The following is a 24,124-nucleotide window of genomic DNA, read 5'->3' on the forward strand; positions in this document are numbered from 1 at the left end:
TTAATGTATCCTCGTCTTAGTATTTTTAATCATTTTTATTTATTATTGCATGTGTTTATTGTTGTATTTTATTTATTGAATTTTTTTCCTTTGTATTTTATTTAATTGTTTGGCAATTGCTTTTTTTTTTTCAATGAAAATGATTTTATTTGATATTTTTTGATATTTTTCTTTATATTGTCGTTGTATTTATTCTTGAAAGTTTGTATTTAATTTACTTTATTTTGAATTATCTAAATTTAGTTTTTTATTTATTTTATAATTTTATGCGTTTATTTATTTTATTTAATGTGTAATCATTTTCATTTAATATTGCATGTGTTAATTTTTTTTATTTTATTGAATGAAATAGTTGCATTTTATTTTATTCAATTGTGTGGTAATTGTTTTTTCTTTAATCAAAAATATTTTAATTGAAATTTTATTTATTTTGTAAATGTATTTATTTTTTAAAGTTTAATTTCATACAGTATTTTTAATCATTTTTATTTATGACTGCATGTGTTTATTATTTTATTTTATTCATTGAAAATATTTCGTATTTTATTTAATTGTTTGGCAACTGTTTGTTTTTTTTTCAATGAAAATGATTTTATTTGATATTTTTGAATATTTTTCTTTATTTTGTAATTGTATTCATTCTTGAATACAATTATTTTGAGTTCTTCAAAATTGTGTTTTTTTAATTCGTTGTGTAATTTTATACATTTATTTATATATTTTTTTTATTTATTTTATTTCACCTTAATCTCAGTATTTTCAATCACTTTTTATTTAATATTGCTTGTGTTTATTTTGTAATTTTTATTTATTGAAATAATTTTTTTGTATTTTATTTATTTTTTTGGTAATTGATTTTTTTTTCCCAATCAAAATTATATATTTTTTAAATTAGATTTAAAGTTTTTATTTAATTTGCCTTATTTTATATTAATTAAATGTATCCTTTTTTTTAATTTATGTTGTAATTGTATACATTATTTTATTTAATTGTATCCTCGTCTTAGTGTTTTTAATCATTTTCATTTTATATTGCATGTATTTTTTTTGTTTGATAATAGTTTTTTTTTCCAATATAAATCATTTTGTCTGATATTTTTGGATATTTTATTAATTTTGCAATTGATTTTTAGAATTGACATTTTTTTTTTAAATTAACTTGATACATACTATTATTACAAAAATATTTAAATGTGTATTTATTAGTTTTCTTCATTGAGTGTGGGTGCGTTTGATTCGATGACCCTCCTCCTCTCGGAGTCACATGACCTCCTTCTCATGACGACCTTTGCCCCACTTCCAGAACCTTCCTGTCACCCGGACCCTGGACAACCTGATGGAGATGAAGTCCCACGCTGTGAGTTTGAACAAAGACGCCCTGTCTGACTTCCTGTCCACGTGTCATGTGACCCGCTGTGACTTCCTGTCCGCCCGCTAACGTCCACGTGTCATGTGACCCGCTGGCTCCTCTTCCAGGAAACGGACGACTATCGCTACTTCGACCCCAAGATGCTGCGAGGCAGCGAGAGGTGAGGCGGCTTCCTGTCTCGCTGTGATGTCACAGCGGGACGCCTCACCTGACCCCGCCTCTTTTTCTCCTCCTCAGCTCCGTTCCCAGAAACAAGAACCCGTTCCAGGAGGTCGGCTGATTATTGATTAATGATCGATTATGGATCGTGTGCACGTTTCACACCTTCTGCCTGCAGGCCATCGTGTTTGTGGTGGGAGGAGGGAACTACATCGAGTACCAGAACCTAGTTGACTACTCCAAAGTACGACTTTCACCAGCCCCCCCCCACACACACCTGCTCGTCTGCTAACACTGCTCTATATGTGTGTGTGTGTGTGTAGTCCAAACAGGGCAAGAAGATCGTTTACGGCTGCAGTGAACTCTTCAATGCCGCTCAGTTCATCAAACAAGTCAGTTCGTCGTCCTTTAGCACTTCAGCACCTTTCATGCTAACACTTTAGCACGTTTGCTACCTAAAAATCGCACATTTTGATATCTTTGCAAGTATGCCAACTGTTTTCATGTTAGTGTGTTGGTGTTAGCATGCTAAAGTTTTATGCTCACATTTTAGCAGGTTTCAACCTAAAAATCATCTTGCAAGTATGCCAACTGTCTTCATGTTAGTGTGTTGGTGTTAGCATGCTAAAGTTTTATGCTCACATTTTAGCAGGTTTCAATCTAAAAATCATCTTGCAAGTATGCCAATTGTCTTCATGTTAGCGTGTTGATGTTAGCATGCTTAAGTTTTATGCTCACATTTTAGCACGTTTCAACCTAAAAAGCATCTTGCAAGTATGCCAACTGTCTTCACGTTAGCGTGTTCATGTTAGCATGCTAAGGTTTTATGCTCACATTTTTTAGCAGGTTTCAACCTAAAAATCATCTTGCTAGTATGCCAACTGTCTTCATGTTAGCGTGTTGATATTAGCATGCTAAAGTTTTATGCTCACATTTTAGCACGTTTCAACCTAAAAATCATCTTGCAAGTATGCCAATTGTCTTCATGTTATCGTGTTGGTGTTAGCATGCTAAGGTTTTATGCTCACATTTTTTAGCACGTTTCAACCTAAAAAGCATCTTGCAAATATGCCAACTGTCTTCATGCTAGCATGCTAAAGTTTTATGCTCACATTTTAGCACGTTTAAACCTAAAAATCATCTTGCTAGTATGCCAACTGTCTTCATGTTAGCGTGTTGGTGTTGGCATGCTAAAGTTTTATGCTCACATTTTAGCAGGTTTTAATCTAAAAATCATCTTGCAAGTATGCCAACTGTTTTCATGTTAGTGTGTTGGTGTTAGCATGCTTAAGTTTTATGCTCACATTTTAGCAGGTTTCAATCTAAAAATCATCTTGCAAATATGTCAACTGTCTTCACGTTAGCATGCTATGGTTTTATGCTCACATTTTAGCAGGTTTCAATCTAAAAATCATCTTGCAAGTATGCCAATTGTCTTCATGTTAGCGTGTTGGTGTTAGCATGCTAAAGTTTTATGGTCACATTTTAGCAGGTTTCAACCTAAAAAGCCTCTTGCAAGTATGCCAAAGGTCTTCACGTTAGCGTGTTGGTGTTAGCATGCTTAAGTTTTATGCTCACATTTTAGCACATTTCAATCTAAAAATCATCTTGCAAGTATTCCAACTGTCTTCATGTTAGCGTGTTGATGTTAGCATGCTTAAGTTATATCCTCACATTTTAGCACGTTTCAATCTAAAAATCATCTTGCAAATATGTCAACTGTCTTCACATTAGCATGCTAAGGTTTTATGCTCATATTTTTTAGCATGTTTCAACCTAAAAATCATCTTGCAAGTATGCCAACTGTCTTCATGTTAGCGTGTTGGTGTTAGCATGCTAAAGTTTTATGCTCACATTTTAGCAGGTTTCAATCTAAAAAAATCATCTTGCTAGTATGCCAACTGTCTTCACGTTAGCATGCTATGGTTTTATGCTCACATTTTAGCACGTTTCAATCTAAACATCATCTTGCAAGTATGCCAACTGTCTTCATGTTAGCGTGTTGGTGTTAGCACGCTAAAGTTTTATGCTCACATTTTAGCACGTTTCAATCTAAAAATCATCTTGCAAGTATGCCAACTGTTCTCACGTTAGCACGCTAAGGGTTTATGATAACACTTTAGCACGTTTTTCAACCTAAACATTTTTTTTACGTTAACATGCTTATGTTTTATGCGAGCATTTTGTCGGTATAAATCTGAAAATCACGGTTTCCGACACTGGGCGCCATCTTCTCCGATGTCGTCATGCTAACATTAACATGCTAGCATTTTATGCTAGCATTATAGCCCTTTTTGTGTCATTTTCAACCTAAAATTAATTGGTATTGAGACATTAAACGTAGTGTGTGTGTGTGTGTGTGTGTGTGTGTGTGTGTGTGTGTGTGTGTGTGTGTGTGTGTGTGTGTGTGTGTGTCGACAGCTGTCACAGCTGGGCCAAAAGTGAGGCGGAGCCTGAAGAAGAACGCCAACATGTGACGGCGGTCCTTTTGTGTATACTGTCAAGGTGAATAAAATGACTCAGCGCACTCACTTCCTGTTGTTTTTGTGTCTTCAGCCACGCCCCCTCCCCGTCTAAAAGCACTACAGTGGGCGGGGCCTGCGTCCAGCGGCCACGTGAGCGTCCGGCACGTGCTCGCTAATCCCCGCTCGGTGTCCCCCGCTGTAGTTGTGACCCGGTCACCCCGCCGCCGAGATAACGAGGCAGGTCACATGACCCCCGCCGCGCCACGCCGCCAAAAAAAGCCCACGTCAAACAAGACGCTGTTTTAATGCCGCGATGCCCCGCCCACTTCTTGTTCGTTCAGTCCCAGATGAAGACGGGAAATAATGTGGGCGGAGCCACATTAGTCACTTTTGCTCAGCTACTTTTAGTCCTTTTAGTGACCAAAACAATAAGGACGGGCGCCGTGTGGGCGTGGCTTGGTGCCAGCCTGAATTCCTGCCGCCAGGTCAGGTGACACAGCCAAGCTCCGCCCACAGCCTGTCCTCAAAAAGCGGGTCAGGAGTTTTGGAAAGCGGCATGCAAATGAGGTCAGTGGGCGGGGACACAAGTGTCCAATGGTGCGTTCCCCTGCTCTTTTCCCGGTGAGGCTCCGCCCACACGGTGTGTGTGTGCGTGTCTTATTTAAAGGCTCCGGTCAGCCGCTCTTCATCTTCATCTTCTTCATCCTCCTCTTCTTATCCAAGGTGAGTTGGAGCTGACTTCCTGACATTAGCATAGTAGGCTCCGCCCACTCTGACCATTTGTTTACTTTCAGGTGCAGAAATGTGTCTGCTGCTGCTCACGGGTGCGTTCTACTCTCTTCTATTGTGTCTACTGCCTTCTAGTGTGTTCTATAGTCTACCTATAGGGATATTTGTGTTCTACTGTATAGTTTTCTGTTCTACTGCCTTAAAAGTCTGTCCTGTTGTGTTCTATTCTATTGTGTTCTACTGTATAGTTTTCTGTTCTACTGCCTTAAGAGTCTGTCCTGTTGTGTTCTATTCTATTGTGTTCTACTGCATAGTTTACTTTTCTACTGCCTTATAATGTATCCTGTAGTGTTCTATTCTATTGTGTTCTACTGTATAGTTTACTGTTCTACTGCCTTAAGAGTGTGTTCTGTAGTGTTCTATTGTGTTCTACTGTATAGTATTCTGTTCTACTGCCTTAAGAATCTGTCCTGTAGTGTCCTATTCTATTGTGTTCTACTGTATAGTATTCTGTTCTACTGCCTTAAGAATCTGTCCTGTAGTGTCCTATTCTATTGTGTTCTACTGTATAGTATACTGTTCTACTGCCTTATAATGTGTCCTGTAGTGTTCTATTCTATTGTGTTCTACTGTATAGTTTTGTGTTCTACTGCCTTTAGAGTCTGTCCTGTTGTGTTCTATTCTATTGTGTTCTACTGCATAGTTTACTTTTCTACTGCCTTATAATGTATCCTGTAGTGTTCTATTCTATTGTGTCCTACTGTATAGTTTACTGTTCTATTGCCTTAAGAGTGTGTTCTGTAGTGTTCTATTGTGTTCTGCTGTATAGTATTCTGTTCTACTGCCTTAAGAGTCTGTCCTGTAGTGTCCTATTCTATTGTGTTCTACTGTATAGTATACTGTTCTACTGCCTTATAATGTGTCCTGTGGTGTTCTATTCTATTGTGTTCTACTGTATAGTTTTGTGTTCTACTGCCTTTAGAGTCTGTCCTGTTGTGTTCTATTCTATTGTGTTCTACTGCATAGTTTACTTTTCTACTGCCTTATAATGTATCCTGTAGTGTTCTATTCTATTGTGTTCTACTGTATAGTTTACTGTTCTACTGCCTTAAGAGTGTGTTCTGTAGTGTTATATTGTGTTCTACTGTATAGTATTCTGTTCTACTGCCTTAAGAGTCTGTCCTGTAGTGTCCTATTCTATTGTGTTCTACTGTATGGTATACTGTTCTACTGCCTTATAATGTGTCCTGTAGTGTTCTATTCTATTGTGTTCTACTGTATAGTTTTGTGTTCTACTGCCTTTAGACGGTCTCCTGTAGGGATCTACTGTATAATTTTCTGTTCTACTGTCTTAAGACTGTGTCCTGTAGTGTTCTATTCTATTGTGTTCTACTGCATAGTGCTCTGTTGTACTGCCTTAAGATTGTGTCCAATAGGGATCTTTGTGTTCTAATTTATAGTTTTATGTTCTACTGCCTTGTGTCCTGTAGTGTTCTATTCTATTGTGTTCTACTGTATAGTTTACTGTTCTACTGCCTTAAGATTGTGTATAACAGGAATCTTTGTGTTCTATTCTATTGTGTTCTTTTGCATAGTTTTCTGTTCTACTGCCTTAAGACTGTGTCCTGTAGTGGTCTATTCTATCATGTTCTACTGTACAGTTTTGTGTTGTACTACCTTAAGAATGTGTCCTATAGGGATTTTTGTGTTCTATTCTATGGTGTTCTACTGCATAGTTTTCTGTTCTACTGCCTTAAGACTATGTCCTGTAGTGTTCTATTCTACTAAGTTCTACTGTATAATTTTCTGTTCTACTGCCTTAAGATGGTGTCCTGTAGTGTTCTATTCTATTGTGTTCTACTGTATAGTATACTGTTCTACTGCCTTATAATGTGTCCTGTAGTGTTCTATTCAATTGTGTTCTACTGCATAGTTTTCTGTTCTACTGCCTTAAGACTGTGTATGATAGTGATCTTTGTTTTCTATTCTATTGTGGTCTACTGTATAGTTTTCTGTTCTACTGCCTTAAGACTGTGTCCTGTAGTGTTCTATTCTCTTGTGTTCTACTGCATTAAGAATGTGTCTTATAGGGGATATTTGTGTTCTGTTCTATTGTGTTCTACTGTATAGTTTTCTGTTCTACTGTCGTAAGGCTGTGTCCTGTAGTGTTCTATGCTATTGTGTTCTACTGTATAGTTTTCTGTTCTACTGCTTATAATGTGTACTGTAGTTTTCTATTCTATTGTGTTCTACTGTATAGTTTTCTGTTCTACTACCTTAAGAATGAGTCCTATAGAGAGCGTTGTGTTCTATATTATTTTGTTCTATTGTATAGTTTTCTGTTCTACTGCCTTAAGACGGTGTCCTGTAGGGATCTTTGTGTTCTACTGTATAGTGTTCTATTCTACTGCCTTCTTCAATTGTGCTATGTAATGTTCTATTGTGTTGTACTGTTTAGTTTTCTATTCCCTGTCTTCCTCTATTGTGTCCTATAGTTGTCTTTAGTGTTCTGTTCTATTGGATTATATTGTGCTCTACTATATAGTCTTCTGTTCTACTCTCTTGTGTTGTGTCCTAGTATGTTCTTCAGTGTTCAATTCTATTGTGTTCTAATGTATAGTTTTCTGTTCTACTGCCTTAACACTGTGTCCTATAGGGATCTTTGTGTTCTATTCTATTGTGTTCTACTGTATAGTTTCCTATTCTGCTGCCTTATACTGATTGTGTCCTGTTCCTAGTGTTATATATTCTTTTGTGTTTTACTGTATAGTTTTCTATTCTCCTGCCTTCTGTTATTTTCGGTAGTGTTCTATTTTATTGTGTTCTACCCTATAGGTTTCTGTTGGACTGCCTTATACAGTATCTTCTTGTAGTGTACTTTATTGATGTATATTTCTTAGTGTATAGTTTTCAATTCTACTCTTTTCTATTGTGTTCTATTGTGTTCTACTGTATACATTTATAGTCTATCATAGTGTTCCTAGTGATGTATTGTATTGTTTTGTATTGTATTTTGTTGGGTTGTCTTCCATATTGTTGTAGTGTGTGTTCTATTGTGACCTATTGTGTTGTAATTTATTATGTTATGTTGGGTTCCATTGTAATATTGTGTGTGTTCTATTGTGCTGTGTTCTGTCCTATTTCATTGTGTTGTATGCTATTGTATTCATTGTGTATTGTTGTTCTACCCCATTCTATTGTTTTATGGTGTTCTATTCTATCCTAATCTATTGCACTGTGTTGTATCCTATTCTATTGTTTTGTCGTCTATTTTATCCTATTCCATCCCAATCTATTATGTTGTACAGTGTTGTATTCCATCCATAATCTATTGTGTTGTTGTATCGTATTATATTGTGTTGCACTGTGTTGTGTTCCATCGTATTCTATCGTGTAGTGTGATCTATTGTATTTTATAATGTATTGTGTTGTATTCTATTTAACTGTGTTTTATGATGTGTTGTATTCTATTGTGTTCTATTGTACTGTGTTGTATAGTATGTTGTATTGTGTTTTATCGTGTAATGTGATCTATTGCATTTTATTGTGTATTGTGTTGTATTGTATTCTACTGTGTATTGTGTATTCTATTGTACTGCATTATGTGGTGTGTTGTATTGTGTTCTATTTCACTGCGTTGTATGGTGTGTTGTGTTGTATGGTGTGATGTATTCTTTTGTGTTTTATTGTACTGTGTTGTATGGTGTGCTGTATTGTGTTCTATTCTACTGTGTTGTATTGTATTCTAGTGTACTGTGTTGTAGGGTGTGCTGTGTTGCATTACATTCTACTGTGTTATATGGTGTGCTGTATTCTATTGTGTTTTATTGTACTGTGTTGTGTTGTATTCTATTGTACTCTGGTGTGTTGTATTGTGTTCCATTGTGCTGCATTGTATGGTGTGATATATTCTATTGTGCTTTATTGCACTGTGTTGTATGGTGTGTTCTATTGTTTTCTATTGTAATGTGTTGTATGGTGTGTTGTTTTGTATTGTACTGTGGTGTGTTGTATTGTGTTCTATTGTGCTGTATTGTATGGTGTGATATATTCTATTGTGTTTTATTTTACTGTGTTGTATTCTATTGTGTTGTGTTGCATTGTGCTAGCTGAGCAGGTGTGTGTGTGTGTGTGTGTGTGTGTGTGTGTGTGTGTGTGTGTGTGTGTGTGTGTGTGTGTGTGTGTGTGTGTGTGTGTGTGTGTGTGTGTGTGTGTGTGTGTGTTCAGGAGCGTACCTGCTGGTGTGGTCGTGTTGCTCAGGTGTGTGTCTACCTGTGCCAACAACACTATTGCCATTGGCTGTTTCCATGACGACCAGTTTCTTCTTCTCCTCCCGGTCACCTAGCAACAACACCACCAACACCACAATCACTGACCTGCGAGACCCGGGTGGCCGACCTGGCGCAGGACGCCACGCTGGTGCGATGCCCGCCACACTGCGGCCAGCGCAGGCTGTCCGTCTTTGGAACGCACGTCTACGCCACCATCTCATCCCTCTGCGCCGCCGCGTTGCACAGGTGACCTGACCTCTGACCTTGGGGGCAGCATCTGCTCACTTCCTGTGCCACCAGGTCACATTCTTTGTGTGTGTGTGTGCAGCGGTGCCGTGGGCGTGTCGGGGGGCGTGGTCAAGGTGGAGAGGTTGCCTGGGCGACAGCCCTACACCCGCTCCTACGCCAACGGCATCCAATCACAGGCCTTGTCCCGATGGAGCTCCTCCTTCAGGGTCAGCGGTAGGTCAGAGGTCACGCCTTCTTGCTACACCTGACAGACCACCTGTTGGTCACATGTTGATCACATGTTGGTCACATGTTCTTTCACATGTTGGTCACATGTTCTTTCACATGTTGGTCACATGTTAGTCACATGTTCACATGTTGGTCACATGTTCTTTCACATGTTGGTCACATGTTAGTCACATGTTGGTCACATGTTGGTCACATGTTCACATGTTGGTCACATGTTCTTTCACATGTTGGTCACATGTTAGTTAACATGTTCATGTGTTGTTTACGTGTTCTTTCACATGTTAGTTAACATGTTCATGTGTTGTTTACGTGTTCTTTCACATGTTGGTCACATGTTCTTCCACATGTTGGTCACATGTTCTTTCACATGTTGGTCACATGTTAGTCACATGTTGGTCACATGTTGGTCACATGTTCACATGTTGGTCACATGTTCTTTCACATGTTGGTCACATGTTAGTTAACATGTTCATGTGTTGTTTACGTGTTCTTTCACATGTTAGTTAACATGTTCATGTGTTGTTTACGTGTTCTTTCACATGTTAGTTAACATGTTCATGTGTTGTTTACGTGTTCTTTCACATGTTGGTCACATGTTCTTCCACATGTTGGTCACATGTTCTTTCACATGTTGGTCACATGTTCTTCCACATGTTGGTCACATGTTCTTTCACATGTTGGTCACATGTTCTTTCACATGTTGGTCACATGTTCTTTCACATGTTGGTCACATGTTAGTTAACATGTTCATGTGTTGTTTACGTGTTCTTTCACATGTTAGTTAACATGTTCATGTGTTGTTTACGTGTTCTTTCACATGTTGGTCACATGTTAGTTAACATGTTCATGTGTTGTTTACGTGTTCTTTCACATGTTAGTTAACATGTTCATGTGTTGTTTACGTGTTCTTTCACATGTTGGTCACATGTTCTTCCACATGTTGGTCACATGTTCTTTCACATGTTGGTCACATGTTCTTCCACATGTTGGTCTCATGTTCTTCCACATGTTGGTCACATGTTTTCTTTCACATGTTGGTCACATGTTCTTTCACATGTTGGTCACATGTTCTTTCACATGTTGGTCACATGTTAGTTAACATGTTCATGTGTTGTTTACGTGTTCTTTCACATGTTGGTCACATGTTCTTTCACATGTTGGTCACATGTTCTTCCACATGTTGGTCACATGTTCTTTCACATGTTGGTCACATGTTCTTTCACATGTTGGTCACATGTTAGTTAACATGTTCATGTGTTGTTTACGTGTTCTTTCACATGTTGTTCACATGTTCTTTCACATGTTGTTCACATGTTCTTTCACATGTTGTTCACATGTTCTTTCACATGTTGGTCACATGTTCTTTCACATGTTGGTCACATGTTATTTCACATGTTGGTCACATGTTATTTCACATGTTGGTCACGTGTTATTTCACATGTTGGTCACGTGTTATTTCACATGTTGGTCACGTGTTCTTTCACATGTTGGTCACATGTTCTTTCGCATGTTGGTCACATGTTCTTTCGCATGTTGGTCACATGTTCTTTCACATGTTGGTCACATGTTATTTCACATGTTGGTCACATGTTCTTTCACATGTTGGTCACATGTTCTTTCACATGTTGGTCACATGTTCTTTCACATGTTGGTCACATGTTAGTTAACATGTTCATGTGTTGTTTATGTGTTCTTTCACATGTTAGTTAACGTTCATGTGTTGTTTACGTGTTCTTTCACATGTTGGTCACATGTTCTTCCACATGTTGGTCACATGTTCTTTCACATGTTGGTCACATGTTCTTCCACATGTTGGTCACATGTTCTTTCACATGTTGGTCACATGTTCACATGTTGGTCACATGTTCTTTCACATGTTGGTCACATGTTCTTTCACATGTTGGTCACATGTTAGTTAACATGTTCATGTGTTGTTTACGTGTTCTTTCACATGTTGGTCACATGTTCTTCCACATGTTGGTCACATGTTCTTTCACATGTTGGTCACATGTTCTTCCACATGTTGGTCACATGTTCTTTCACATGTTGGTCACATGTTCTTTCACATGTTGGTCACATGTTCTTTCACATGTTGGTCACATGTTGGTCACATGTTCACATGTTGGTCACATGTTCTTTCACATGTTGGTCACATGTTCTTTCACATGTTGGTCACATGTTCACATGTTGGTCACATGTTCACATGTTGGTCACATGTTCTTTCACATGTTGGTCACATGTTCTTTCACATGTTGGTCACACGTTATTTCACTTGTTGGTCACATGTTCTTTCATATGTTGGTCACATGTTTTTTCACATGTTGGTCACATGTTCTTTCACATGTTGGTCACATGTTCTTTCACATGTTGGTCACACGTTGTTTCACATGTTGGTCACATGTTGGTAACATGTTAGTTAACATGTTCACATGTTAGTTAACATGTTCACATGTTGGTAACATGTTAGTTAACATGTTCACATGTTGGTAACATGTTAGTTAACATGTTCACATGTTGGTAACATGTTAGTTAACATGTTCACGTGTTGTTCATGTGTTTTTCACATGTTTTTCCCATGTTTGCTTTGTGTCAGAGCATGTCCAGCAGCCTTCCGACGTCATCACGCTTCAACACATCATCAGTGACACCAACGCTGCTGCTGCCACCAAACTGCCAGGTCATCATCGCCTTTTCTGTTTCTTCTCTTCTTTCTTCACCTCAAACTATACATCACTGTGTGTGTGTGTGTGTGTGTGTGTGTGTGTGTGTGTGTGTGTGTGTGTGTGTGTGTGTGTGTGTGTGTGTGTGTGTGTGTGTGTGTGTGTGTGTGTGTGTGTGTGTGTTTGCAGCAGCCAAGAAGGCGTTGAAGAAGTTGTCAGTAAAGAAAGTTGTTGGAGGAGGAAATAAAGGTGTGTGTGTGTGTGTGTTCATTGTTAACAATCATGTTTGGTCACATGACCTCTTTAAAACAACTGTGTGTGTATGTGTGTGTGTGTGTGTGTGTGTGTGTGTGTGTGTGTATGTGTGTGTGTGCGCAGAGTGCCAGGTGGACATGTGCATGGTGGTAGACAGCAGCACCAACATCGGTCAGCGACGTTTCAACCTCCAGAAAAAGTTTGTCAGCAAACTTGCAGCCATGTTGAAAGTTGGACCTGCTGGACCACATGTTGGCCTCGTGCAGACCAGGTCTCTCACACACACACACACACACACACACTTGGACCTGCTGGACCACATGTGGGCCTCGTGCAGACCAGGTCTCTCACACACACACACACACACACACTTGGACCTGCTGGACCACATGTGGGCCTCGTGCAGACCAGGTCTCACACACACACACACACACACACACACACTTGGACCTGCTGGACCACATGTGGGCCTCGTGCAGACCAGGTCTCTCACACACACACACACACACACACACACTTGGACCTGCTGGACCACATGTGGGCCTCGTGCAGACCAGGTCTCACACACACACACACACACACACACACTTGGACCTGCTGGACCACATGTGGGCCTCGTGCAGACCAGGTCTCACACACACACACACACACACACACACACACACACACACACACACACACACACACACACACACACACACACTTAACACACACATGTGGGCCTCGTGCAGACCAGGTCTCACACACACACACACACACACACACACACACACACACACACTTAACACACACATGTGGGCCTCGTGCAGACCAGGTCTCACACACACACACACACACACACACACACACTTGGACCTGCTGGACCACATGTGGGCCTCGTGCAGACCAGGTCTCACACACACACACACACTTGGACCTGCTGGACCACATGTGGGCCTCGTGCAGACCAGGTCTCACACACACACACACACACACACTTAACACACACATGTGGGCCTCGTGCAGACCAGGTCTCACACACACACACACACACACACACACACACACACACTTGGACCTGCTGGACTACATGTGGGCCTCGTGCAGACCAGGTCTCACACACACACACACACACACACACACACACACACACACACACACACACACACACACACACACACTTAACACACACATGTGGGCCTCGTGCAGACCAGGTCTCACACACACACACACACACACACACACACACACACACACTTGGACCTGCTGGACTACATGTGGGCCTCGTGCAGACCAGGTCTCACACACACACACACACACACACACTTGGACCTGCTGGACCACATGTGGGCCTCGTGCAGACCAGGTCACACACACACACACACACACACACACACACACACACACACACTTGGACCTGCTGGACTACATGTGGGCCTCGTGCAGACCAGTTCTCACACACACACACACACACTTGGACCTGCTGGACCACATGTGGGCCTCGTGCAGACCAGGTCACACACACACACACACACACACACACACACACACTTGGACCTGCTGGACTACATGTGGGCCTCGTGCAGACCAGTTCTCACACACACACACACACACACACACACAGACATTTAATGCACACACACTTACACATTTAACACACACACACGTTTATCAAACACATACATAACACACACACATTTAACACACACACCTTTAACACACAGGCATTTAACACACACACAACAAACACACACACACACACACACACACACACACACACACACACACACACTTGGACCTGCTGGACTACATGTTGGCCTCGTGCAGACCAGGTCTCACACACACACACACACACAGACATTTAATGCACACACACTTACACATTTAACACACACACACACGTTTATCAAACACATACATAACACACACACATTTAACACACACACTAGCTTAACACACACGCATTTAACACACACACACACACACACACACACACACACACACACACTTGGACCTGCTGGACTACATGTTGGCCTCGTGCAGACCAGGTCTCACACACACACACACACACACACAGACATTTAATGCACACACACTTACACATTTAACACACACACACGTTTATCAAACACATGCATAACACACACACATTTAACACACACACTCGCTTAACACACACCCATTTAACACACACACAACAAACACACACATTTATTACACACACACACTTAACATGCACACACACACATTTAACCTATGCACACATTTAACGCACACACGCTTAACACACACACGCATTTAACACACATACACATTTAACACACACGCATTTATAAAACACACAGTTGACACAAACACACACACACCCACATAACACATATTTAACACACACACACACACACACTTAACACACACAAACACATTAAACACACGCACATTTAACACACGCACACATTTATGAATCACACAGTTGACACAAACACACTTACACACACATAACACATATTTGACACACACACACACACTTAACACAAAAAACACATTAAACACACGCACACATTTATGAAACACACAGTTGACACAAACACACACACACACACACAACACATATTTAACACACACACACACACTTAACACACAAAAAACACATTAAACACACGCACATTTAACACACGCACACATTTAACACACACACATTTATGAAACACACAGTTGACACAAACACACTTACACACACATAACACATATTTAACACACACACACACACTTAACACACAAAAAACACATTAAACACACGCACATTTAACACACGCACACATTTAACACACACACATTTATGAAACACACAGTTGACACAAACACACTTACACACACATAACACATATTTAACACACACACATTTATGAAACACACAGTTGACACAAACACACTTACACACACATATTTAACACACACACACACTTAACACACACAAACATATCAAAGACACATGCACATTTATAACATATATAACACACATACACTTTTGACACACACACATTAAACATTCACACACACATTTATCACAGACACACATTTAATGCATACACACACATTTATCACACACACACATTTAATGCATACACACACATTTATCACACACACACATTTATCACACACACACCTTTTAACACACACACACACACATTTGACACACACAGACATTTAATGCACACACACATACACATTTAACACACACACATGTTTATTAAACACACAACACAGTTATCACACACACTCAGACACTTAACACACGCATAACCCACACACAGTTAACACACACGCACTCACTTAACACACACACATTTAACACACACAACAAACACACACATTTAATGCACACACACGCTTAACACACACACATTTAACACACACACACCTTTATCTAACACAAATATTCAACCCATACAAATTTACCGTACACATGTAACACACCCACTTTTAATGCTCACACACACACACACACACACATTGAACGCACACAAACACATTATACACACATAATAAACATACACATTAGTGGGACGCACAATTAACAATGCATTATGTTTAATTTGGGGTGTGTGTGTGTGTGTGTGTGTGTGTGTGTGTGTGTGTGTGTGTGTGTGTGTGTGTGTGTGTGTGTGTAGTGATGTTCCAAGAACAGAATTCCTGCTGACTAACTACACAAACAGCAAAGATCTTCAGTTTGCCATCAAAGAGCTGACTCACCTGGGAGGACATACCAACACAGGTACACTCACCTGCATGGACATACCAACACAGGTACACTCACCTGCATGGACATACCAACACAGGTACACTCACCTGCATGGACATACCAACACAGGTACACTCACCTGCATGGACATACCAACACAGGTACACTCACCTGCATGGACATACCAACACAGGTACACTCACCTGCATGGACATACCAACACAGGTACACTCACCTGCATGGACATACCAACACAGGTACACTCACCTGGGAGGACATACCAACACAGGTACACTCACCTGCATGGACATACCAACACAGGTACACTCACCTGCATGGACATACCAACACAGGTACACTCACCTGCATGGACATACCAACACAGGTACACTCACCTGCATGGACATACCAACACAGGTACACTCACCTGCATGGACATACCAACACAGGTACACTCACCTGCATGGACATACCAACACAGGTACACTCACCTGCATGGACATACCAACACAGGTACACTCACCTGCATGGACATACCAACACAGGTACACTCACCTGGGAGGACATACCAACACAGGTACACTCACCTGCATGGAAATACCAACACAGGTACACTCACCTGGGAGGACATACCAACACAGGTACACTCACCTGCATGGACATACCAACACAGGTACACTCACCTGCATGGACATACCAACACAGGTACACTCACCTGCATGGACATACCAACACAGGTACACTCACCTGCATGGACATACCAACACAGGTACACTCACCTGCATGGACATACCAACACAGGTACACTCACCTGCATGGACATACCAACACAGGTACACTCACCTGCATGGACATACCAACACAGGTACACTCACCTGGGAGGACATACCGCCTCTAGGCACTTTCTTCATGGTTGTTCATCAAATCCGATGACGATGTCCACTTGTGTAACGGTGGACTCTCTTAAGGCTGTAGAGTCCAATCCTGGAGACATACTTTATTGCAGGTTGGACATGTGTCGGTTGTTGTGGTCCTGGTCCTGGTCCTGGTCCTGGCATCGCTGGGTGTCCATCAATCCATCCATCTTCTTCACGCTAGACTTCTTTCTCCCCGAGTACTTGGTCTAAATGTATTTGGCTCAAATGCCCCTGGGAGATCGCAAGGCGTTCCCAGGCCAGGGGGGGCCATAGTCCCCCCAACCTGTCCTGGGTTTCCTTCTGGGCATCCTACCAGTCGGACGTGCCCTGAACGGCATCCATTGCACCAGTCACCCAAGGAGGCAGGCCCTACATCTGCGGTCCCTTCCAAGGTTTTTCCAAGTTCCAACCTCATCTGGCTCCTCTCCACGTGGAGGAGCAGCGGCTTTATTTTGAGCTCCTCCCGGATGACAGAGATTCTCACCCTATGTCTAAGGGAGAGCTCCGCCACCCGACGGAGGAAGTTCATTTCGGCCGCTTGTACCCGTGATCTTGTCCTTTTGGTCAGAACCTCATGATCTCTGGGTGTGTTTCTTCCAATATGCTGCTGTTCCTGTCCGTCCACTCCTTTTCCAGCCGGTCAGTCCCGTTACAACCATTTTGCCTCCAGAGAGTCTTGATCAGTAGCAGGTACGTCAACATATTTGACCAAAGTCTTCAGCTGATGCTTTTACCTCTTTTTTGGCCTCCATAGGGTCTTGATCAGCAGTTGGTACGTCAAAGTCTTTGACCAAAGTCTTCAGCTGATCCTTCTACCTCTTTTTTGGCCTTTAGAGGGTCTTGATCAGCAGTGGGTACGTCAACGTCTTTGACCAAAGTCTTCAGCTGATCCTTCTACCTCTTTTTTGGCCTCCAGAGGGTCTTGATCAGCAGTGGTACGTACGTCAAGGTCTCTGACCAAAGTCTTCAGCTGATCCTTCTACCTCTTTTTTGGCCTTTAGAGGGTCTTGATCAGCAGTGGGTACGTCAAGGTCTTTGACCAAAGTCTTCAGCTGATCCTTCTACCTCTTTTTTGGCCTCCATAGGGTCTTGATCAGCAGTGGGTACATCAAGGTCTCTGACCAAAGTCTTCAGCTGATCCTTCTACCTCTTTTTTGGCCTTTAGAGGGTCTTGATCAGCAGTGGGTACGTCAAAGTCTTTGACCAAAGTCTTCAGCTGATCCTTCTACCTCTTTTTTGGCCTTTCGAGGGTCTTGATCAGCAGTGGGTACGTCAACGTCTTTGACCAAAGTCTTCAGCTGATGCTTCTACCTCTTTTTTGGCCTCCATAGGGTCTTGATCAGCAGTGGGTACGTCAAGGTCTCTGACCAAAGTCTTCAGCTGATCCTTCTACCTCTTTTTTGGCCTTTAGAGGGTCTTGATCAGCAGCAGGTACGTCAACGTCTTTGACCAAAGTCTTCAGCTGATGCTTCTACCTCTTTTTTGGCCTCCATAGGGTCTTGATCAGCAGTGGGTACGTCAAGGTCTCTGACCAAAGTCTTCAGCTGATCCTTCTACCTCTTTTTTGGCCTCCAGAGGGTCTTGATCAGCAGTGGTACGTACGTCAAGGTCTCTGACCAAAGTCTTCAGCTGATCCTTCTACCTCTTTTTTGGCCTTTAGAGGGTCTTGATCAGCAGTTGGTACGTCAAAGTCTTTGACCAAAGTCTTCAGCTGATCCTTCTACCTCTTTTTTGGCCTTTAGAGGGTCTTGATCAGCAGTGGGTACGTCAACGTCTTTGACCAAAGTCTTCAGATGATCTTTCTACCTCTTTTTTGGCCCATATGCCAGGCGCAGTCCACAGTGTAGTTGGACATACAATACTCTGCGGGGGGTCACCAGAACAAAGCGTAGCCCATTCCTTCCTCACTCAAAGATCCTTCATCCAGGATTCTGGTCTGGCAATGTCCAGGTTATACGGTCTTAGTTCAGACCCGTACTGTCCTTTGCTCTGTTCCGTCACCGTTACCTGGGGAGTCCAGAAGGTTCTCAGATTCCACGATGCTAATTTCAAATTACATGCTTTTTCGGATTTTAATATGTTAGTCACATGTTGGCCACAGTTTCTAATTATACGCTGCCGGCGCTCCAGTCTCTTGGAGGACCGCCAGGTACATCTCCCTTCCGGCAGTGCTAATACAGCAACCCTCTTTTGCCGGGTCCCCCATCGGGGGTTTTACATATAGCTGGGGCAGTGGTCAACGGGCTTTAGGGCAATTCCACACACTGGTGGGCCTGAATGCCAAGTCTCTAAGGTCCATTGTTCTGAGATCCCGTCCAACTTAGCCTGGGACAGCAAGGTACATCTCCCTTCCGGCGGTGCTAATACAGCCACCCTCTTTCGCCGGGTCCCCCATTGGGGACTTTACATATAGCTGGGGCAGTGGGCGACGGGCTTCAGGGCAATTCCACACACTGGTGGGCCTGAATGCCAAGTCTCTAAGGTCCATTGTTCTGAGATCCCGTCCAACTTAGCCTGGGACCGCAAGGTACATCTCCCTTCCGGCGGTGCTAATACAGCCACCCTCTTTCGCCGGGTCCCCCATTGGGGGTTTCACATATAGCTGGGGCAGTGGGCGACGGGTTTTAGGGCAATTCCACACACTGGTGGGCCTGAATGCCAAGTCTCTAAGGTCCATTGTTCTGAGATCCCGTTCAACTGAGCCTGGGACTGCAAGGTACATCTCCCTGGTGCTAATACAGCCACCCTCTTTCGCCTGGTCCCCCATTGGGGACTTGACATATAGCTGGGGAAGTGGTCAATGGGCTTTAGGGCAATTCCACACACTGGTGGGCCTGGAGTCCAAGTCTCTAAGGTCCATTGTTCCGAGATCCCGTCCAACTTAGCCTGGGACCGCAAGGTACATCTCCCTTCCGGTGGTGCTAATACAGCCACCCTCTTTCGCCTGGTCCGGGACTTTACATATAGCTGGGGCAGTGGTCAATGAGCTTCAGGGCAATTCCACACACTGGTGGGCCTGAATGCCAAGTCTCTAAGGTCCATTGTTCTGAGATCCCGTCCAACTTAGCCTGGGACCGCAAGGTACATCTCCCTTCCGGCGGTGCTAATACAGCCACCCTCTTTCGCCTGGTCCGGGACTTTACATATAGCTGGGGAAGTGGGCGACGGGCTTTAGGGCAATTCCACACACTGGTGGGCCTGAATGCCAAGTCTCTAAGGTCCATTGTTCTGAGATCCCGTTCAACTGAGCCTGGGACCGCAAGGTACATCTCCCTGGTGCTAATACAGCCACCCTCTTTCGCCTGGTCCCCCATTGGGGACTTTACATATAGCTGGGGAAGTGGTCAATGGGCTTTAGGGCAATTCCACACACTGGTGGGCCTGAATGCCAAGTCTCTAAGGTCCATTGTTCTGAGATCCCGTCCAACTTAGCCTGGGACCGCAAGGTACATCTCCCTTCCGGCGGTGCTAATACAGCCACCCTCTTTCGCCTGGTCCCCCATTGGGGACTTTACATATAGCTGGGGAAGTGGTCAATGAGCTTCAGGGCAATTCCACACACTGGTGGGCCTGAAAGCCAAGTCTCTAAGGTCCATTGTTCCGAGATCCCGTCCAACTTAGCCTGGGACCGCAAGGTACATCTCCCTTCCGGTGGTGCTAATACAGCCACCCTCTTTCGCCGGGTCCCCCATTGGGGGCTTCACATATAGCTGGGGCAGTGGGCGACGGGCTTTAGGGCAATTCCACACACTGGTGGGCCTGAATGCCAAGTCTCTAAGGTCCATTGTTCTGAGATCCCGTTCAACTGAGCCTGGGACCGCAAGGTACATCTCCCTGGTGCTAATACAGCCACCCTCTTTCGCCTGGTCCCCCATTGGGGACTTTACATATAGCTGGGGAAGTGGTCAATGGGCTTTAGGGCAATTCCACACACTGGTGGGCCTGAATGCCAAGTCTCTAAGGTCCATTGTTCTGAGATCCCGTCCAACTTAGCCTGGGACCGCAAGGTACATCTCCCTTCCGGTGGTGCTAATACAGCCACCCTCTTTCGCCTGGTCCGGGACTTTACATATAGCTGGGGCAGTGGGCGACGGGCTTTAGGGCAATTCCACACACTGGTGGGCCTGAATGCCAAGTCTCTTAAGGTCCATTGTTCTGAGATCCCGTCCAACTTAGCCTGGGACCGCAAGGTACCAGTTACCATGTCTGGCCACGAGAAGGCATATACAGGTTTTGGAGGTCTTACACACACCTGGGAGGACATACCACACAGGTACACGCTTAGAATCCCCACGTTAAAGGTGTGTTGTGTCCTCAGGTAAGGCCATCATGCATGCGACTCAGACGTTGTTCGCCCAGGAGAGTGGCGGGAGGCGGGGCCACCCTCGTGTGATGCTGGTGTTGATTGACGGCTGGCCCTCTGACGACCTGGAGCGGGCGGCCACGTTGGCCCGAGAGTCGGGAATCAACGTCTTCCTGGTGTCCGTCGCCAAGCCCGCCCCCGACGAGGTGGCCATGGTGCCCGACTACGACTTCGCCAAAAAGGTCAGCGTGGTGTTTGCTTCTCTTGGGTCACATGGTCACATGGTGTGTGGTGCAGGCGGTGTGCAAGAACAACGGCTTCTTCAACCACCACATGACCAGCTGGTTCAGCACCACCAAACACGTCAAACCTCTCGCGCAGAGACTCTGCTCGCTGGACCACCTTCTCTGCAGTACGACGCCACCAACACGCCGTCAGCACGCCACCGCCGGCGGCCACTGAGGCCTTTCCTGTCTTCCAGGTCGGACATGTTTTAATTCGGTCAACATCGGCTTCCTGATCGACGGCTCGTCCAGCATCGGAGACCCAAACTTCCGTCTGGTCTTGGACTTCCTGGCGGCCATCGCCACCAAGTTTGACGTCTCGGACGTCGGCGCTCATGTCGGTGAGCGCTCAGGGAGTGACCAAAGAGTCCGATTGATGGACTGATTGATTGATCGGTGCGCAGGCGCGGTGCAGTTCACGTACGACCAGCGTCTGGAGTTCGGCATGTGGGAGCACGCCAGCAGAGACGGCGTCCTGGGTGCCTTGAGGAGGATCCCCTACATGAGCGGCGGCACGGCCACAGGAAGCGCCATCACCTACGCCGCCCAGAACTTGTTCAGGTACGCCGGCACCACCTGCCGGCTCACCCTCCCATCCCCCGTTAGCGCCTTCCTGACGCCGTCACGTCTCCTGTGCTAGGCCCACCGGAAGAGGACGCAACTTCCTCATCGTGGTGACCGACGGCCAGTCGTACGACAACGTGGGCGTGCCGGCTCTCTCCGCCCAGAATCAAGGTGTGTGTCCGCCCGTGCTGTCACTCCCACGTCCCTCTGACCTGTGACCCGCCCCCCTGCCCAGGCATCACCATGTACTCGGTGGGCGTGGCCTGGGCGCCCCTGGATGACCTGAAGTCCATGGCGTCGGAGCCCAAAGAAAGCCACACCTTCTTCACCAGAGAGTTCACCGGGTTGGCCGAGTTGGTGGATCCTGTGGTCCGAGGGATCTGTCAGGACTTTGGCGTGAAAAACTGAAACACACACACACACACACACACACACACACACACACACACACACACACGTATCTATGTAGCCCGTGTACAAACAGACATGCCCGCATCCATGTCTCTCTTCATATTTATTTGTTTGTATCCAATAAACTTTTTTTTACAACCTGTCTGCCCGCATGTCTCTGGCGCCCCCCGGTGTCTGAAGTGCAGGTCAAACAAAACTACTAAGGTAAGCCACTAACCGACATACTACCTTTGATAGTTTGGTCGGACTTACCACACAGTGTGAGGCCTTCAATGACACTCTGGAAACACAGGACTCTACGGAGTATTACTGTAAACTCCAACTTCAATTATTTTGAAAAGCACCCCCTGGTGACCCCAAAAGGGACTAGCGGTAGAAAATGGATGGATGGATGATCAAAGGTGGCTTATTAAGCGATAGTAATAAAAAGTACAGTCAGAGTTTTCAAGGTGTGTCTAATCCTACTAAAGCCAAGACTTAGTTGTTGTTTAATACTAATCATACTTAAACCAAGACAATGTTTGAAAACCAAGACAATTTCCGAAGACCAAGACTTAAACCAAGACATTGTTTGAAAATCAAGACTGAAGCCAAGACAACGTTTGAAACCAAAGACTTAAACCAAGACAATGTTTGAAAACCAAGACTAAAACCAAGACAATGTTTGAAAACCGGACTAAAACCAAGACAACATTTGAAACCAAGACTTAAACCAAGACAACGTTTGAAACCAAGACCTAACCCAAGACAATGTTTGAAAACCAAGACTTAAAACAAGACAATGTTTGAAAACTAAAACTAAAACCAAGACAACATTTGAAACCAAGACTTAAACCAAGACAATGTTTGAAAACCAAGACTAAAACCAAGACAACGTTTGAAACCAAGACCTAACCCAAGACAATGTTTGAAAACCAAGACTTAAAACAAGACAATGTTTGAAAACTAAAACTAAAACCAAGACAATGTTTGAAACCAAGACTTAAACCAAGACAATGTATGAAAACCAAGACTTAAACCAAGACAAATGTTTGAAAACCAAGACAATGTTTGAAAACCAAGACTAAAATCAAGACGATGTTGGAAACCAAGACTTAAACCAAGACAATGTTTGAAAACCAAGACAATGTTTGAAAACCAAGACTTAAATTAAACCAAGACAATGTTTGAAACTAAGACCTAAACCAAGACAATGTTTGAAACCAAGACTTAAACCAAGCCAATGTTTGAAAACCAAGACTAAAACCAAGACAATGTTTGAAAACCAAGACTAAAACCAAGCCAATGTTTGAAAACCAAGACTAAAACCAAGACAATGTTTGAAAACCAAGACTAAAACCAAGACAATGTTTGAAAACCAAGACTAAAACCAAGCCAATGTTTGAAAACCAAGACTAAAACCAAGACAATGTTTGAAAACCAAGACTAAAACCAAGACAATTTTGAAAACCAAGACTAAAACCAAGCCAATGTTTGAAAACCAAGACTAAAACCAAGACAATGTTTGAAAACCAAGACTAAAACCAAGACAATGTTTTAAAA

At 43.3% G+C, this 24,124-nt stretch overlaps 2 protein-coding genes across 2 annotated transcripts in view; both read left to right on the forward strand.

The window, feature by feature from the left end:
* Positions 1–4,059, forward strand: part of scfd1 (sec1 family domain containing 1) — a 34,861-nt gene extending 30,802 nt beyond the window's left edge. Inside the window, exons 20-25 of the mRNA XM_061886423.1 lie at positions 1,304–1,357; positions 1,477–1,529; positions 1,607–1,640; positions 1,707–1,772; positions 1,852–1,920; positions 3,950–4,059. Coding sequence (XP_061742407.1) covers positions 1,304–1,357; positions 1,477–1,529; positions 1,607–1,640; positions 1,707–1,772; positions 1,852–1,920; positions 3,950–3,973 — 300 coding nt within the window. The 3' untranslated portion in view covers positions 3,974–4,059. The remainder of the gene's footprint in view (positions 1–1,303; positions 1,358–1,476; positions 1,530–1,606; positions 1,641–1,706; positions 1,773–1,851; positions 1,921–3,949) is intronic.
* Positions 4,060–4,534: 475 nt separating this feature from the next.
* coch (coagulation factor C homolog, cochlin (Limulus polyphemus)) lies at positions 4,535–22,724 on the forward strand. Its single transcript, XM_061886424.1, has 16 exons — positions 4,535–4,560; positions 4,661–4,716; positions 4,788–4,817; positions 8,950–8,982; positions 9,068–9,239; positions 9,322–9,455; positions 12,064–12,147; positions 12,320–12,379; positions 12,509–12,656; positions 16,033–16,136; positions 21,339–21,565; positions 21,621–21,735; positions 21,805–21,948; positions 22,012–22,168; positions 22,248–22,342; positions 22,407–22,724. The coding sequence occupies exons 1-16, from the start codon at positions 4,550–4,552 to the stop codon at positions 22,577–22,579; spliced, it is 1,743 nt and encodes a 580-aa protein (XP_061742408.1). The 5' UTR covers positions 4,535–4,549; the 3' UTR covers positions 22,580–22,724.
* Positions 22,725–24,124: the final 1,400 nt, after the last annotated feature.

This window comes from Nerophis ophidion, linkage group LG24 (genome assembly GCF_033978795.1).
Source record: "Nerophis ophidion isolate RoL-2023_Sa linkage group LG24, RoL_Noph_v1.0, whole genome shotgun sequence".
In the NCBI taxonomy this organism is placed as follows: domain Eukaryota; kingdom Metazoa; phylum Chordata; class Actinopteri; order Syngnathiformes; family Syngnathidae; genus Nerophis; species Nerophis ophidion.